At 40.7% G+C, this 16,359-nt stretch overlaps 2 protein-coding genes across 2 annotated transcripts in view; both read left to right on the top strand.

The window, feature by feature from the left end:
* The window catches only part of prkcea (protein kinase C, epsilon a), a 34,180-nt gene extending 26,350 nt beyond the window's left edge, over window positions 1–7,830 (top strand). The window contains exons 8-15 of the mRNA XM_023406566.2: window positions 797–899; window positions 1,510–1,724; window positions 2,095–2,268; window positions 2,374–2,528; window positions 2,817–2,955; window positions 3,222–3,410; window positions 5,136–5,282; window positions 5,987–7,830. Of these exons, the coding sequence (XP_023262334.1) occupies window positions 797–899; window positions 1,510–1,724; window positions 2,095–2,268; window positions 2,374–2,528; window positions 2,817–2,955; window positions 3,222–3,410; window positions 5,136–5,282; window positions 5,987–6,136 (1,272 nt within the window). The 3' untranslated portion in view covers window positions 6,137–7,830. The remainder of the gene's footprint in view (window positions 1–796; window positions 900–1,509; window positions 1,725–2,094; window positions 2,269–2,373; window positions 2,529–2,816; window positions 2,956–3,221; window positions 3,411–5,135; window positions 5,283–5,986) is intronic.
* Window positions 7,831–8,028: 198 nt separating this feature from the next.
* On the top strand, window positions 8,029–15,489 carry epas1a (endothelial PAS domain protein 1a). Its single transcript, XM_023406567.2, has 9 exons — window positions 8,029–8,316; window positions 9,143–9,309; window positions 10,854–11,101; window positions 11,210–11,294; window positions 11,382–11,482; window positions 11,628–11,791; window positions 13,025–13,131; window positions 13,312–13,480; window positions 15,297–15,489. Exons 1-9 carry the CDS (start codon window positions 8,291–8,293, stop codon window positions 15,358–15,360), a joined length of 1,131 nt encoding a protein of 376 aa, XP_023262335.1. The 5' UTR covers window positions 8,029–8,290; the 3' UTR covers window positions 15,361–15,489.
* Window positions 15,490–16,359: the final 870 nt, after the last annotated feature.

The raw sequence follows: 16,359 nt of genomic DNA, 5'->3' as shown, positions 1-16,359 counted from the left end.
GTTGCACGTTTCTTTCACACCAAGCTAGCCTTTATTAGAATATATTAGTGTCTTTGCTTTGAAAGCACAACTGAATAAAGGCAACTTTTTCTTTTAGGTAGTTTGTTAATTGTCACATGAGATGATGGTATTTTACATTATTAAAGTATTAAAGGAATAGTTAGACATTTTGGGAAATCCACTAAGAAAAGATTGATACCACTCTCTTGTCTGTAGGCTATACTTGTTAGCTGCCAATTAGCTTAGATTAGCATAAGAAACAGCTAGCTATTCTCTGTCCAAAGATAACTACATCTGCCAACCAACACCTATGAAGCTAGCTAATTAACATGTTGTGTCTTGTTTGCATAATAAGTGTAAAAGTTACATTTTGTAAAGGTAAAACTTGTAAAATGTACATTTTGTTTTTACAAGGGGTATATGTATCAGCGGAGATACAGCATACTGAGGTGCTATCTAGTTACGCTAGCTGTTTCCCCCTGTTTGCAGTCTTTGTGCTAAGATAAGCTAACTTAGCAGCTAGTGCTAGATTTGTATTCACTGTACAGACATGAGAGTGGTAGCAATCTAACTCATCGAACTATTTAGGAAGCTCAAAGTGCCTCCAAACTTTTTTAAAGAAATTATTGCAACAAGGGAAAGTGTGTGGAACAATGTTCAGAGCATTCAAGGTTTTTTTTTTTTGTATTTTTGTATTTTGTGGAATAAATTCACACGCTTGAACTAAGAAACTGAGATTCAGGTTTTTAAGAGGTCAGCCCAAAGGAACGGTCATGTTGTCTCTTTCTCTCTCCAGTTGACTTCAGGGCAGGACCCTCCCCAGTCTCCTCCTGAGCTCTCTCAGACTGAGGAGAACAGCTTCAGCCAGCCAGCTGTCCCCACCTCCCCCTCACAGCAGGGTAACGCCGAACACAACACACACGCACATCAGAAAACACAGATTTGACACAAACACGCAGACATTTCAAAGCCCTTCGAGATGCGTTCTTAGCAGCATGTGGTTTTAATGTGTTAATTTTACCAGCGAGAGGCAGTAATTTGATTTCAGTAATAATATTGTTGCTCCTTTTAAAAAATAAGTACTTAAATGTGTTATTGCCCTCTTAGATATAAGACTAAACATGAAATATCTAAGAATTATCCCCCACCGCCCACCACCATTTGTTACTTAGTCATCATTCTCTCACACTTTGTGAGCTGAGAAATAAAAGTTGACTCTCTCTTCCCATTTTTGTTTTAATCGAGCCAAGCGATGATGATGACAATAGCGGTCACTGCAGCTATTTAATCACCATGCTCAGAGATACTTTAACTGAGCCATCCCAGGTTTTAACAGAGGATGTGATCATCATTTTTGAAAGTTTATTGAAAAGTAATTGGTAACAAATCATGAGTAATCGCCCTTTTTTTTTTTTTTTGCACGACGAGCCAAGCAGCGCCAGGGGGAAAAAAAAGGCAGTCAGCCTGTTTTCACTGATGTCTGATCCGCTTTTCCGATGACACCCACAGACTTGGCACAGTTAGATCGCCTGCAGGACTCGCTGTCACTCGACCAGCAGGGACCCCAGCACTCCACCTCCTCCTCCTCCTCTTCCTCCTCCTCCACCACCTCCTCTTCCTCCTCGTCCTCCTCCTCGGCAGGCAGGGAGAACGGACAGAGCCAGAGGAGAAGCCTCAAGGACTTCAACTTTATCAAGGTTCTCGGCAAAGGCAGCTTCGGCAAGGTGCGATTGCAGAGAGGAGGCGTTTGAGGGGGATGTTTATTTGTTTACTGCTCATTAAGTTTATAATTAAAACTGTTTTTGTTTTTTTTGTTCTTTTAACACCCTGTTCACCATTATTCATAATTGCCTGGAATAGAACAGGTCACATATACATTACATTATAAGGCAGCAGTTGTTTTTGTTTCCTAACCAAACACAAAACATTTCAATTGTGACATATACTGTATATAACTTTTGCAACTTTGCAGCTTTTTCAGTACGAAAACGAAAAACAAGCAAGAAGAGACTGTATTGATATGAATTCATAAATAAGGAATTCACTCAGTATTTTGGTTTTTCACCTCCACCTCCATCCTCCTCCCTCTCCCAGGTGATGTTGGCGGAGCTGAAGGGGACGGAGGAAGTCTACGCTGTCAAAGTCTTGAAGAAGGACGTCATCCTGCAGGACGACGACGTGGACTGCACCATGACCGAGAAGCGCATCCTGGCCCTCGCCCGCCGACACCCCTACCTCACCCAGCTCTACTGCTGCTTCCAGACACGGGTAGGACTTGCCAGACAACACACACACACACACACACACATACAGATTTGCTTGCTCATCTCCATTTTCTCAGTCTCATGCCCGTCTGTCTTTCTCTCTGTGCAGGACCGTTTGTTCTTTGTAATGGAGTATGTGAACGGAGGAGACCTGATGTTCCAGATTCAGCGATCCAGGAAGTTTGATGAGCCTCGCTCTCGTTTCTACGCTGCTGAAGTGACCTCAGCCCTCATGTTCCTGCACCGTAATGGGGTCATCTACAGGTACCTCTTTTATTTTTATGTTTTTCAACCAAAGACTCTGTAAACTGTCTGTTCAGAAATATCTAATAGATTCAAGAGAAGCCAGAGAATTAACTATTAGGGATCTTCATAAAAGATTCAGTTATAAGGAACATACCAGAAGGTATGTTTCACACCTGAATTGCATTACATGGTGATTCACATGTTTTGTTTTGTTGTGTTTGTTTTTTACATTGCATGCTCACTTTTCCCAGTGAGCCCAAATGTTGAGGAAACAGATGGTGCTAATTCCCTCCCTCTCTCTCTCAGGGATCTGAAGCTGGATAACATCCTGTTGGATGCAGAGGGACACTGTAAGCTGGCGGACTTCGGCATGTGCAAAGAGGGCATCATGAACGGAGTGACCACCACCACCTTCTGTGGCACGCCTGACTACATTGCCCCTGAAGTGAGCTGAATATCCCTTCTTTGATATATATCTCTGCCACACGTTGCTCTGATTTTTACACTGCATTGTGTTGGAATGGTAATCAATTTAATTTACTTTACTTAATTTAGTCCCGCACCTACAGTACAGTGTTTAGGCAAAGATGCTTTATTTAGAACGCTTCAGCAACTTAGCATCGCACTTCCATAAAGCTGCAACAGACATGAAAACGCTGTTCCAATACCATCTGTCCGTCATGTTGATCTGCGCCATGTTGTTGAATCCAGATCCTGCAGGAGCTGGAGTACGGAGCCTCTGTGGACTGGTGGGCCCTCGGGGTGCTGATGTATGAAATGATGGCCGGACAGCCTCCGTTTGAAGCCGATAATGAAGACGACTTGTTTGAGTCGATTCTCCATGACGACGTCCTTTACCCCGTGTGGCTCAGCAAAGAGGCGGTTTCTATCCTTCGAGCGGTACGTGTCGTCTCTCCACCGGAGACAAACCTCCTCTAACTTCTTTTATTTGATTATGAGAGTTTGAAGAGCTATTGGATTCTCTTTAAGAGTGAATCGCATCTTCTTCTTCTTGCTGGTGCTTGAAGGCGTCCATGATAAACTGAAGAATAGTTTCATTTTAGTATAATTTAATTGAGTAGCTCAGATCATGTACTGTATGACTTGTTTAGGTTTTCTTCAGACTTCTCATTACTAAACATACGAAACCTTCCAGTGAGAAGGTCTGTGGACAGAATCCACAGTAAGTGCTGATTTGGTCAAAAGAAGTTAAAACTGAATTTGGTTGAAAAGTGTTTAGAAAATATTTTAGTTGCATACAGCCCCAGTTTGTGCCTCTCATGTGTTACCATTAAATATTCTTAAAATACACCGGTGGACGGAGTATTTTTACATTCAGATGGTTGGGAGTGTCTGCGAGGACTCTGGAAACACCTTCAGAACAGCAATGAGGTTTGTTGAATGACCATTTTTGAGAAATGAGTCAAATGTTATGATAACACATGAAAGCCACAAACTGTTTAACTCGTTCAACAGAATTTAAAAAGCTTGACTTTGATGTTGTAATGCAGTCGTTTTTAAGTGCTTTAGAAACAACATTTTTGTGTACAATAGATTTTTAAACAGCTCACTTCTCAGCCAGATGCAGCCAGATTTTAGCCTAGATCCTGGCCAGCTTTTCACTGTCATTAACTGAGAACCACAAAGGCAAGGACTCAAAAGCACGACTCAGGCCAGGATTTTTTTTCAGGAATCACTCGGTACACAGGTACAAGGCAGACTGATTCAAGGGAGCAGACTGAGGGGAGGTCAATAACTGAGCTGAGGTCAAACACAATAAAACTGAGGAAGACGACAAACTGGCACCAAGGGACGGGAAAACACAGACTAAATGCACTAGGAGAGGGGAGACAGTGAGACACAGGTGTAACACATTAGGCCTGGGCAGCCGGTCTCGAGCACAGGAAGTGAATCTGAAACAAGTTAGTGATACCAAATTAAACAGGAAGTGTATAAAAATGACCTGATAAAGATGAAAACATGATCTTTAGAAGCAGAGCTTGATATGACATTCACCCGCAGATCACCATGCTGCATTATGAAATGAATGTCTGTAATCTCCAAAACTTCACGAAAACATTTTTTGGTGTTTTTTCTCCCATGTTTTTTTTTTTTTATTTTTTTTTTTTATGATCACTCTGTCATTCATGTTTCTTTTCTCAGAGCTGCACACGTGCAAATCAAACTCATTCAAAGTGCACTTATCGCAAAGGTGTTACACAGCTCGTTTCTCTGCCACTGAAAATTGAAAAAAAATTCAGTCAGAGGTTAAAGTGATAACAATGCAATCATAAAACCGCAGTAGATCACAAAGTGCTCTCACAACAATGAACAGACAGCAGAACAAAAGCAAACACAGCTTTCAGTCTCAGTAAATAACACCAGCACTTTGCTTCATCACTCTGCCACTACCCCTCTTAGTTTGTACCAGTCACAGAGCCATTAATGCCTCAGCTCTATTATTAGCACTCAAATGCTTTTTGCTCAGCCCTTCGTTCTGTTTCTGTCCTCGTCGTTTTATGGATGAAACCACAGCTTCTTTTTTTTAAAGGTTGGCTGGTTTTCAGACAGTACAAATTCCAAGTCAAAAGTGTGTGCTGTTTGTGTGTGTGTGTTTGTGTGCAGTTCATGACCAAGAACCCAGCCAAGCGTCTGGGCTGCGTGGTGAGCCAGGGCTGTGAGGAGGCCATCAAGACCCATCCCTTCTTCAGAGAGATCGACTGGGTCCTGCTGGAGCAGAGAAAAGTCAAACCACCCTTTAAACCCCGAATTGTAAGAAACACACACATATTACTCACACGTACTCAAGCACACACTAACACTTTACATCCCTATAAAACCACTGGGATTTTTTTGTTTTCCACAAATCCATAAGTTGCTGCAAGATCACTCTGCAGTTTGCTGTGAAACGAGGTCCTCTTGTGGCCAGAACAAGCTCACAAAACATTTCTGATGATAGAAAAAGAAAGAGAAAAAATGCAAATAAGCTGCTAATCAGGTGCCAGAATCAATGAGTAAAATAAGATAAAATACTTTTATATAAGTGTGGTCTTGAAATGGTCTAATGATTTTAATTCAATTACACACTTTTTGATCATTTAATGAGCCCCATCTACTCACAGTAGAATACTGAGTCCCAGGAATTCAACCAAAGTCATTTTCCTGTTGTTTTTATTTTATTATTTATTCATTTGAGCATTTTCTAGTGGCCTGAGCAGAGCTGGGTGTTGAATCTCAGTGCTCTTTGAGTAGGAACTACTTGCACCTGTGCGTATGCACAGGTTTGTGTTATCTTCACACACAATCACATACGAAACAGAAAGTAATTCTCAGTGGTCAGAAGGTGTCGCTCTTATATCACTTTCATAGCACTAGATTGTAGTGGAGTTCTTCCTCTGACTTCCGTGTGTGTGTGTGTGTGTGTGTGTGTGTGTGTGTGTGTGTGTGTGTGTGTGTGTGTGTGCGCGCCTCTGCAGAAGACCAAGCGAGATGTGAATAACTTTGACCAGGACTTCACTAAGGAAGACCCTGTGTTGACGCCCACGGACGAGGCCATAATCCGACAGATTAACCAGGATGAGTTCAAGGACTTCTCCTACTGCGCCCCCGAGGAGACACAGACCTAACACACACACACACACACACACACACACACAGACACACACACACACACTGATACTATAACACTAAACCTGGCACTCACGTACACACACATGCTGACACTCATACATGTGTAGAACCATAGATCCCGTTACAACACACACACACACACGCACACACACACACATACACATACACACACACGGTCACTCCTTTACTTTGAAGCTATTGGTTGTTGTTACTTTTGGAATATTCTTTACTTGCATTGTGTTGTTCTTGTTGCCTGGGTTTATTATGAATATGAATATTAGTATGAATATGAATATAAATATGAATATACACACCTGCACATGCTCTCACACACATTCCCATCTGCACACTTTTAATGCTGATTCACACACACACACACACACACACACACACACACACACACACAAATATACACACACTTACACTGCTTCTCTCCCCCAGCACCTGTATACATGTGGACTGTGGGTGCTGGGTGCAGAGGCCTGTATATAGCCTGTGTTGAGTGGCTGTATTGTGTTGGTATTGTCTGCTAGTAAAGGAGAGTCGTGGCGCATGGACAAGCACCCTACCTGTGTTATTACTGTCCTTATTGTGGACCAGTTAGGGCCAAATACCCTTTTGTGCAATACCCTGACTATCTATATATTTTATGGTTTTGTTTGTTCATGTGTTATTTTTGTTTTGTTTTTTCCTCAAAATGTGTTAATTTTTTTTTTTTTTTTGGGTTGTGGATGATTGAAATCTGCCTCTCATCTGTCCTCCTGTCTTGTGTGTACAAAGTGAATGTCGAGCTTATAAGTTACAGGCTATTGAACTAATTATGTGGAGCAGAGTGTTACAGGCGGCCTGTGTAGCAGTGAAAAGCACGATTTCCAGCTACTTCATCCATCTGTTAGTTTCAGAGTCCACATCCGTCCCGCCGGTGCGAATGCTCCGGCCTGTGGGCGTTTTTTTTTTTTTTTTCGTGAATGTACATTTTCGTGTGTGAATGTGTGATTTTTTTTTTTTTTTCCTGATGGCATGTGACTTTTTGTCCTCAGCATTTCTGGTTCTATAGTTACCATCAGTGTTTTCAGCCCCCCTTTCTTTCTCCCTCTCCTCCAAAGCACCAATTCCCCTTTCCCACCTCTAGCAGCTGTCTCACACAGCCAAAACCACTTGCTTTTCAGACTTTTGCTTTTTTCAAGAATGGCTTTTCTTTCTTATTGCTCTCTCTCTTTTTTATTATAATTATTATAATTATTATTATTATTATTATTGTAAAGTGTATCTGGAGGAATCCTTTGTGTATAATACTATAACTATATTATAGGTCTGTTACAGCCGGGTGAAAAGAAATGTGGAGAACCAGCAGCTGAATTACCTCTCATTTCAAACACATACACCCACACAAAGCACCACATACAGACTCCCTCCTTTGACTCCTCCTTCCTCTTCTCACTCTCTTTCTTACAAACACACACACATGCACACACAGAGAAGGACTGTTGTCGCGTGTACTGTACAGTGATCTGAAGGCGAGCTGGTTGCTCTGTGTGCAGTAGAGTTGGTGTGTAGTGAAGCTTCGTGCACCCAGGGGTAGGGCTGTTCCTGGTCACACTTCTATCTTACTCTGTGCCAAAATGTAGTGCAACAGCCAGGCTAGTCCTGTCTGGTCTGATTCCAATAAAACACTGAGCTGTCTACATCACCCCCAGACTCCTCCGTGTCTTCTTTCCTTCCTCCTTTTTTTTTTTCTTTTTATTTATTTCTTCTTCTGCTGCTGCACAGAGACAGATCTGTGGGATGCTTTAAAGTATGTGTGAAAGAAGAAGACGAAGAAGCAGAAGAGAGGAGAGGGTGGAGTGGAGGGAGGGAAGAAGGGGAGGGGAAGGTGATGCTTTTCCTGGCCAGCTGACCTATCATTGTGCTCAGTTTTGGAGGCCTGGAGGTGATGCACATGCAGAGGGGAGAGAAGACACTTGCTGGAGTCTGTTCAAGTCATCTGTGCTGCGGGGGGGACCACTTGCCTTGCGACATTTGGCGCCACTAATTGCCTCGGTGATTAATCAGACTGCCTGTGATGGTGTAAATTGTTGTGGGGAGATTCCCTGCTGTGCTGTGAACATCTCTTTCACCATGACTCTGGACAGAGACACCTGTTGGATACAATGACAGCCGACAAGGAGAAGAGAAGGTAAAGCTGCATGTTGCTTTGTGCACAGACAGTATTTTTTCGTCAATGTATTTTTTAAAAATATATTTATATATGTGTGTAATTGACTTGTATATGGTGGTTTGGTCTGTAACTGCGGTGATGTGGTGAGGCCAAAGATGGTTCTGTAACCACACTTGGCATCTAGATCACTTGACCAACACTTGTGACCACAGTGCACTGCTGTCCTTCCCTGTTAGTTCATCGGTGGTGGCAGAACTACTCAAATCCTTTTAAAAAGTAAAAGTAACATAGCCCCGCTGGAAAAAAAAAATACAAGTAAATCAGAATCGTAAAGTAAAAGTAAAAAGCAAATTTAAAAAGCATGAAAAATTGAAATTTCCTAACTCATCAGCGCCATCTTAGTAGGAAGTTATTACACACTTCCCTACATGTTAAGAAATTTGCGACAATATTTTCAGATGATGTCAAAAAAGTCAGTGTCAGTTAAAAGTTCATGCAAAGTTGATGGTTTTGGAGATATTTCATTTTTTAACAGGCAACACTGGCGCCTTAGAAACCTGAAAGTATGTTTCGTAGCTATGATAATGTGTTTCCCTAATTAGCCCATACAGAGTTACAGTGTTTGCCATTCCCTGTAATATCACCTTTACCTATTGTCTGTCTATTGAGTGTCTCTGCTAATGCATTTACAGTATGTAATGACTTTATTGAACTTAAAATCATTTTATATTTTATAATATCCATGTATTACTGGAGTAGTGTTTTTTTGCAGTGACATCCGTTACTTATTCTCAATCATTGTTTTTTATGTTGTTTTTTTTTGTCTGACATTTGACCTCTGCAGGGCGATCAGCCGTGAGGCGGCCAGGAAGAGACGCCGAGTAGAGTCAGATGTGTTCGGAGATTTGTCTCAGCTCCTGCCTCTCCAGCCCTCGGTCCGAGCTAACCTGGACAAGCCCTCTGTCATTCGCCTCACCCTCAGCTACATACGCATGCACACACTGCTCAAAGGTAACACAAGTCATCAAACACATTAAGGACATTTAACACCATCTCTGATCACAATATTCGGCGTGTGCGTGCAACGAATATAATCAATAGTGGAAAAAGTGTATTTCACTGATAAAAATATGGCAGAAACTGTGTTTACACCTGCGAATGATGTCACTGTATTTTCATATATGTTGTGTATATTTTGCCACATTTAAAGAACTGGTTATATATATCGAAAGAGTTGAGACAGAAGTGAAAACTTTCTGTTTCACAGTTTCTGGGCATGTGGCTGTGAAATGTAACTTTTGATAGTCTTTCCTGTGCCACTGACCAAATTTCACATACATCATAAATATGAAATTTTCCATCCAGAATATTTATATGCAAATAATGACAACTAATAGAATACCAATTAAAAACAAATAGTTTAATTATACTTTAAATAATACATTCACAATGTAAGTAAGTTAACATCCCGACACCAAACTCTTTCTCGATCGCGGCCTGAGTCCGGCTCTGTTCCTCCTGTTAAAAGGGAGTTTTTTCCTCATGTGCTTCCTCATTGAGGGAACTGTTGGGTTTCCCTCTACAATATTGTAAGGTCTTGACCTTGCCATGTAAAGTGCCTTGAGATTATAATGTATGCTATGAATTGGCACTATACAAATAAAATTGAATTGAATTGAAAATCATTTTATAAATATATTTTTTTGATATTGCTGGTTGCAGATGTGGAGAAAGATACTGAGTTGGCGGCTGCTTCTGCAGTTTTTTGGAAATCCCACAAATATGTGTCCAAATTATATACGTTGTTGCTCATAAAGTTGGAATAAAATATTTTTTTACCTCTTTCCATGAAATGATTGTGATGTGATTTATTCTTGAAAGATAAAGTGTATATCTTCTCAAAACTTTAGTGGTCAATCTCTTCCGAACATATCACAATGAAAATTAAACCACAATTAAACCACAATTAAACTGAAAACAAAATTATTCCAACTTTATGGGCAACAGTGTATAGTGGTTAGTACAGTGGTTGAGTTAAACTGTCTGTAGATAAGTGTTTGATAGAGGAAGTCCTTGATAACATGAGTAATAACACACACAGTTAAGTGTTCATGAATTCAGAGGATGTTACATTATCTTACATTAATTTCCTGTGGACTTACTCTAACTTTACCTTAACCTATGACCTATAACCTAATCTACACCTGACCTTACCCTTAGCCTGAAACATGTCTTCACCTTAATATCTACCAATTTATGTTATGGGAACTTACTTTTTGTCCTCATAAGCAAGACAAGTCCCCCTAAATCTGTAAAGAGGTTTAGGTCCCCACAACATGAGAAGTACCTGCACACACACAGACACACAAACACACACACACTCACACATACAGATTGATCACAAGCACACCACATCCTTTGTTCACAGTTCCCACTGAACCAAATTCTGAAAATGTAGAACAGAATAAAAGTTTACCATGAAATTAACTTTTATTCAGAGTAATCACACAATCAATAAAATCCTTCTCTTCCCTTTTTTTCTTGTGCTGTTTCAGGACACGCTGGGACAAAAGCAGACACCAGTCACACAGTAAAACATGGACAAGCGTTGGAGGGTGGAGAGGAGCAGCAAGAGCGTGACGGAGGACGTGACGATGAGGAGAAACAGACGGTGGCAGTCGAGGCCTTGGAAGAGACAAACATGTACCTGAGGATCCTGGAGGGGTTTCTGATGGTGTTGTCCACTGAGGGAGACATGATCTACCTGTCTGACAATGTCAGCAAATACATGGGTTTGGCACAGGTACACACACACAAACACACACACATATGTTTCTATATGAATGATGCACAGGTCAACATGTAGGATTCAAGATTTAAAGATGAATGCATGCTTTTTGTTTTCCGACAGGCTGAGTTGATGGGACACAATATTTTTGAGTTTGCTCATCCCTGTGACCACGAAGAAATCAGAGCAAATCTACGGCTAACGGCAGGTGTGTGGGTGTGTGTGTGCGTGTGTGTGTGTGTGTGTGTGGCATCAAGAGTCCTTGTTCAGTTTGGGTAAATTGCTTGTTTTTCAGAGGAAGTTTGGAGCGGTGCAAAGAGGGACTTTATCATGAGGATAAAAAGCGCTCTGACTCACAGAGGAAGAAGTGCTAACCTCAAATCAGCTACGTGGAAGGTCGGTGAGAAACAGAAACACTTGAAAAAAAGTCAGACTTTTTTTGTCCTTCTTCCTTAAACTTACAATATGAACGTCATGACACATCGAAAAGTCTCTGGTAATATTTCTTTGCTGCTCTTTAAATAATATTGTGTGGTTTTAGGTTCTGCACTGTCAGGGCCGAGCACAGGTGTGTGCCATTCCCTCTTCAGTTTCCTGCCTGCTGCTAACCTGCCAACCTCTGCCCCTCTCACACACACTCCTCAGCACACACACCTTCACCAGCCAGCACAGCATGGACATGAGGTTCACATACTGTGACCAGAGGTGATTTACACAAATGTACACACACACACACACACGCTCACACACATACTGCATACAAGTGAGTTGGTATTTATTGAATTGGACAGCCTTTGTGCTCTTACACCAACTATCTTGCATTATTTGTACTTGTGAATCTGCTATAATTTCATATTAAATGAGTAGAGCAACAGCTAGTGGAAGTGTAGTTACCCTGCTCTTAATGTTACTTAAAATACTGGTGTAAGAGTGTGTTTTTATAAAAGTAAAAAGAAGTTCCTATGAAACACGCTCTGCTGGGCTGTAAAACAGGAGCAGCTGCACACCGTATCGAGTCGTTTTGCATGTGCTGATATGGAAGAGTTGTGATTTCATTTTTGCATTGTTGCATATTATGCTCATGTGTTGCACTGATATTTGTTTCGCTGGTTCCAAACATCCAATGAACAAAAACAACAACACTTTCATTTCAAGTGTCCGTGTCAACTACATTATTATGATGGACACAGTCAGTTTAACTTCCACGTGATTAAAAGAAGTTTAATTCAGATGCTTTTCAAAATTTGACTCTTTCTTGTTTGGTTCTAAAGGAAAGAAAATGTCTAATCTCTCATAGTTTTGATTAATGAATAAGAACTCTCAATACAAGTTCTTACAAGAAATGTCATTACAAATAGTCTTATGTACAATGCTGTATATTTATATATAGAGAGAACAACATCAATTTAAAGTCTAGTGGAGACCCAAAAGTTTCAAGAGATACCAAATACGTCAGGCTGAATCTTGGTGATAAATGTGTATGAAATGAAACATCAAGAATATTTCCAATCGATGGACTGATGCGGCCATTAAAAACAGTCTTGAGGTTGAATTTTCTCTCAGTGTAAACATCTGGCTGACATCAAGCTGACACAGAATATATTATACTGAGAGTGTAAAATATAGATGGATTTGGATGGATTTTAAGGGGTTAATTTAGCGTGATAAAACAATTCAGAACTATAACTGCTTCTTTGTTCCCTTTTTAGCTTCCCCTTTTTTCTTTTTTTTTTTTAGACCAACGACTGCATAATATCAGCGCAGCTTGAACTTGTTTGTGGCTGTTGCTGAATGAGAAAAACTCACTTGTTCACTTGGTATTTCACAGATCTTTTATTGAGTCAATTTCAGAACCTCCTGGCGTGTTTGAAAACTCGTTTATCAAGTAGTGTGAAATAAAGTCATATTGTTACAGCTTTGTGCTTTGTGTTTGTGCAGAGTGACTTTGCTTTTAGGTTACTCTCCTCAGGAGCTGCTGGGTCGTTCCTTCTATGATCTCTGTCACACAATGGACACAAAGTGTTTGAACAAAAATCATCTGAACTGTGAGTATTGATGCCCACACACACACACACACACACACACACACACACACACATTGCGTACCTGTATGTGCTGTACCTGATTTCACCTCTGTGTGTATGTGTGTGTGTCTCTCTCTCTCTCTCTCTCTCTCTCTCTCTCTCTCTCTCTCTCTCTCTCTCTCTCTCTCTCTCTCTCTGCAGTGTGTTTGAGGAGTCAGTCAGTCAGCGGTCAGTACAGGATGCTGGTGAGAAGTGGAGGATACGTCTGGGTGGAGAGTCACAGCGCCGTCATCCCCAGTGTCCGACCCTCCAAGTCCAGACCCGGGGCCCACCAGCCGCTCTGCATCCTCTGTGTTACCTATGTTCTCAGGTGTGTTTGTATGTGTATGTGTGTGTGTCATCTGAGTTAAATATGCTTTGAAAACGTACTTATGGAGTTTGAAACTAACCCAATACAGTGAATCTATGAGAATAAACATTTTGCTGCCTTTATGTTTAAACATGCTGGAAGCTCTGGGGTCAGTCTGTCGGTCGGTCCATGATGTTGGTCCAGACTGAAATAACTTAACAACTATTTGATGGATTAAAATGAAATTTGACAGACATTCACATTGGTCCCCAGAGGATGAGGCATGTTTACATTTGTGTTTTTCCCCTAGTGTTACCATGACGTTGACGTCTGTGGATTTCAGTGAAATGTTCTACTAGATGGGATTCCCATGAAATTTTAACATTCCTGACTTTCCATATTGCACAATCATTAGGTCAAAAATGTAACCTGTCCAATACTTTGGTTTGTGGCCAAATACCCGTGAAGCATTCCCATCAGCCTTAGCTGTACTTTGTTTTTATGCCGCATTCACACAATGTCGGCAGACCTTGCAGTCAGAACAGATAGACAGCCTAAATTAGCTTGTTTTGTTGTGCCATGTATTCGTAGCAGTTTGATAGCAAGTCAAACCAAATACAAACAAACAGTGTATAGTTCCTAGTATAGTATAAAATTAGCAGAATTGTTTGTAATAGTTAATACTGGATTGATGTAACTGCTGGCAGTGCTGCATTTGCAGCCGAGTCTTTATCACCAAGTAAGAGATATTGTTGGAATTAGAAGTCGGTGGCTGACTTGAGCAGTTTTTCCCTCTCAGCTTCTCATAAATATGGTTCAAACAATATGACGTGGATGCTAACATGCTAAACTAAGGTGGTGAACATAGTAAACATTATACCTGCCAAACATCATCATTGTGAGCGTGTTAGCTTGCTTAACTCCAAGCACTGCTGTACCGAAATCGCAGGCTCACAGAGCTGCTAGCATGGCTGTGCACTCTTAGTCTTGTTGTTACCATGAACTGCTTGGAAAACTTGGTGTTGGTGTTGACATAAGATTTGAGTCAGCTGCCAAACCACAACCTGCATCACGTAAGAAAAAGCAACACCTTTTGTGATGGTTATAACCATGATGACTAAACTCGCCGAACCCCACCGAAGTAGTCGTTTTAACACAAACCATGATCTTAACCAAAGCCTAACCATAACCTTTTTATATCATAGAAGGGATTTATTTTCCCAGCAAACAGTGGATTTTGTCATTTAATTTGGTGGACTTGCTGCTTTTTGTAAATTTCTTCATTAGCCTTTGTTGCTCTTCTGCATTTGTCTCTGGCAGTCGACTGCCTTGGCAGTGATATAATAGTATAATAACAATAATGTAACTTTTACAGCTGAATTTTATGCCATACTGTGATTTACAGCAACCATGGCAGGATATGAAGCTTGGAACTTATGGATTGCTTTAGGGCTCCTCCGACTAATGATTATTTTCATTAGTGATTCATCTTTTGATTATAAGTTTTCACATTTGAGAGGCTGGAACCATCAGTTGACTTTCGCTATTAATTGATTTTCAAATAGTTTGCTAATTAATTTTCTGTAGAGTGACTCCGGTACTCAATTAATTGACTTCTAACACTACTTTGCTACGTTAAGTGGTTCAAATGAATGTAAAACAGTCATATTTATAGAATTAGACCATGTAAAACCATCAGCATCGGCTCCCATACCCTAACTGCACTGACGCTCTTCTGAGGTGTTATAGTGGAAATCCCATAGTAGTAGCAGGTTTAGTGTAATTCAGAGTATTATTACTAATACCTGGTTTCATGCTGCATTCGTGTGTCTTACAGCGGAGTGGAGGAGCCGTCCCTGCAGCTCTCTTTGGACCAGACTGTCAACAGATATCTGAGCTGAAACTGGAGTATGAAGAACAATCTGCTGAACCCTCATCCTATAAAATCTGCTCTACCTCCCTCTGTGAATTCCTACCACTCCTTTTCATCGAATTAACTTTTAATAAATATAAAACTTTCTTATTCAAAACGACTTTTTGTCTGTTTGTGTCAACCCCTGGTGTTCCTGAGGATATCCACTGATACTCTTTCACGTATAGTATTTGGATATAACGGCAAATATTTGAGCTATCTGAGCTGTTGATTACCACCAGACACTTAAACCAAACCTTGGGAGAATATTGTTTATTGAGTGGGTTTTAGTTTCAGATCAGCTTTGATAGTTCTGGCAGAAAACTTTAAAACTTTTTACTTCACAGTTTTGTCAAACTGTTTTGCATACTTGTTGCAGTAGCACAGCTTCTGCTGTCCTGAGAGAAAACTGAAAGCTTATGGCGTAGACTGTGGTTGACAGACAGTTGAAAAGGGCGTAGGGAGAGCTGAAATTTGTTGACGAAACCAAACTGTTTGACTTTTTCCTGACCTCTCTGGGCCTGACCTTAGTTCCTTTGGGGTTTCCTTCTGGGCCACCTGACACGTGGGATGACTGACTGTCAAGCACAGACATAACGTACAGTACACACACACACACACACACACACACACACACTGAGTATATATAGCAAGATATGCATTGTGCTGATGAAGAGATCTGAGCAGACGCAAGACAAAGCCACAGCTTCCTGAATAAAGACACTCGAGAGGAAAGTTCTCGTGAGAACTTTTTCAACTTTTTACCTCTCGGCCTCTACATACACTCACACACACACACATACACTCACACGCACACACACAAACAGACTATTTCAAGTTTCAGTTCAACCGACTTTATTCGTGTGAAACTGGATTGAAAACAGTCTGAAAATGAAATGCATTACGACAGTAATGGATGTAAAAAGAAAATGAGGAAATAACAGCAAAACATATAAAGTTACCTGTTACTATGTCAATTTTATGTTTT

The sequence above is a fragment of the Seriola lalandi genome, unplaced genomic scaffold, assembly GCF_002814215.2.
Source record: "Seriola lalandi dorsalis isolate HSWRI2012SDOR001 ecotype SW California unplaced genomic scaffold, Sedor1 jcf7180002054311, whole genome shotgun sequence".
NCBI classification, from domain to species: domain Eukaryota; kingdom Metazoa; phylum Chordata; class Actinopteri; order Carangiformes; family Carangidae; genus Seriola; species Seriola lalandi.
This window is presented reverse-complemented; position numbering and strand designations above follow the sequence as displayed.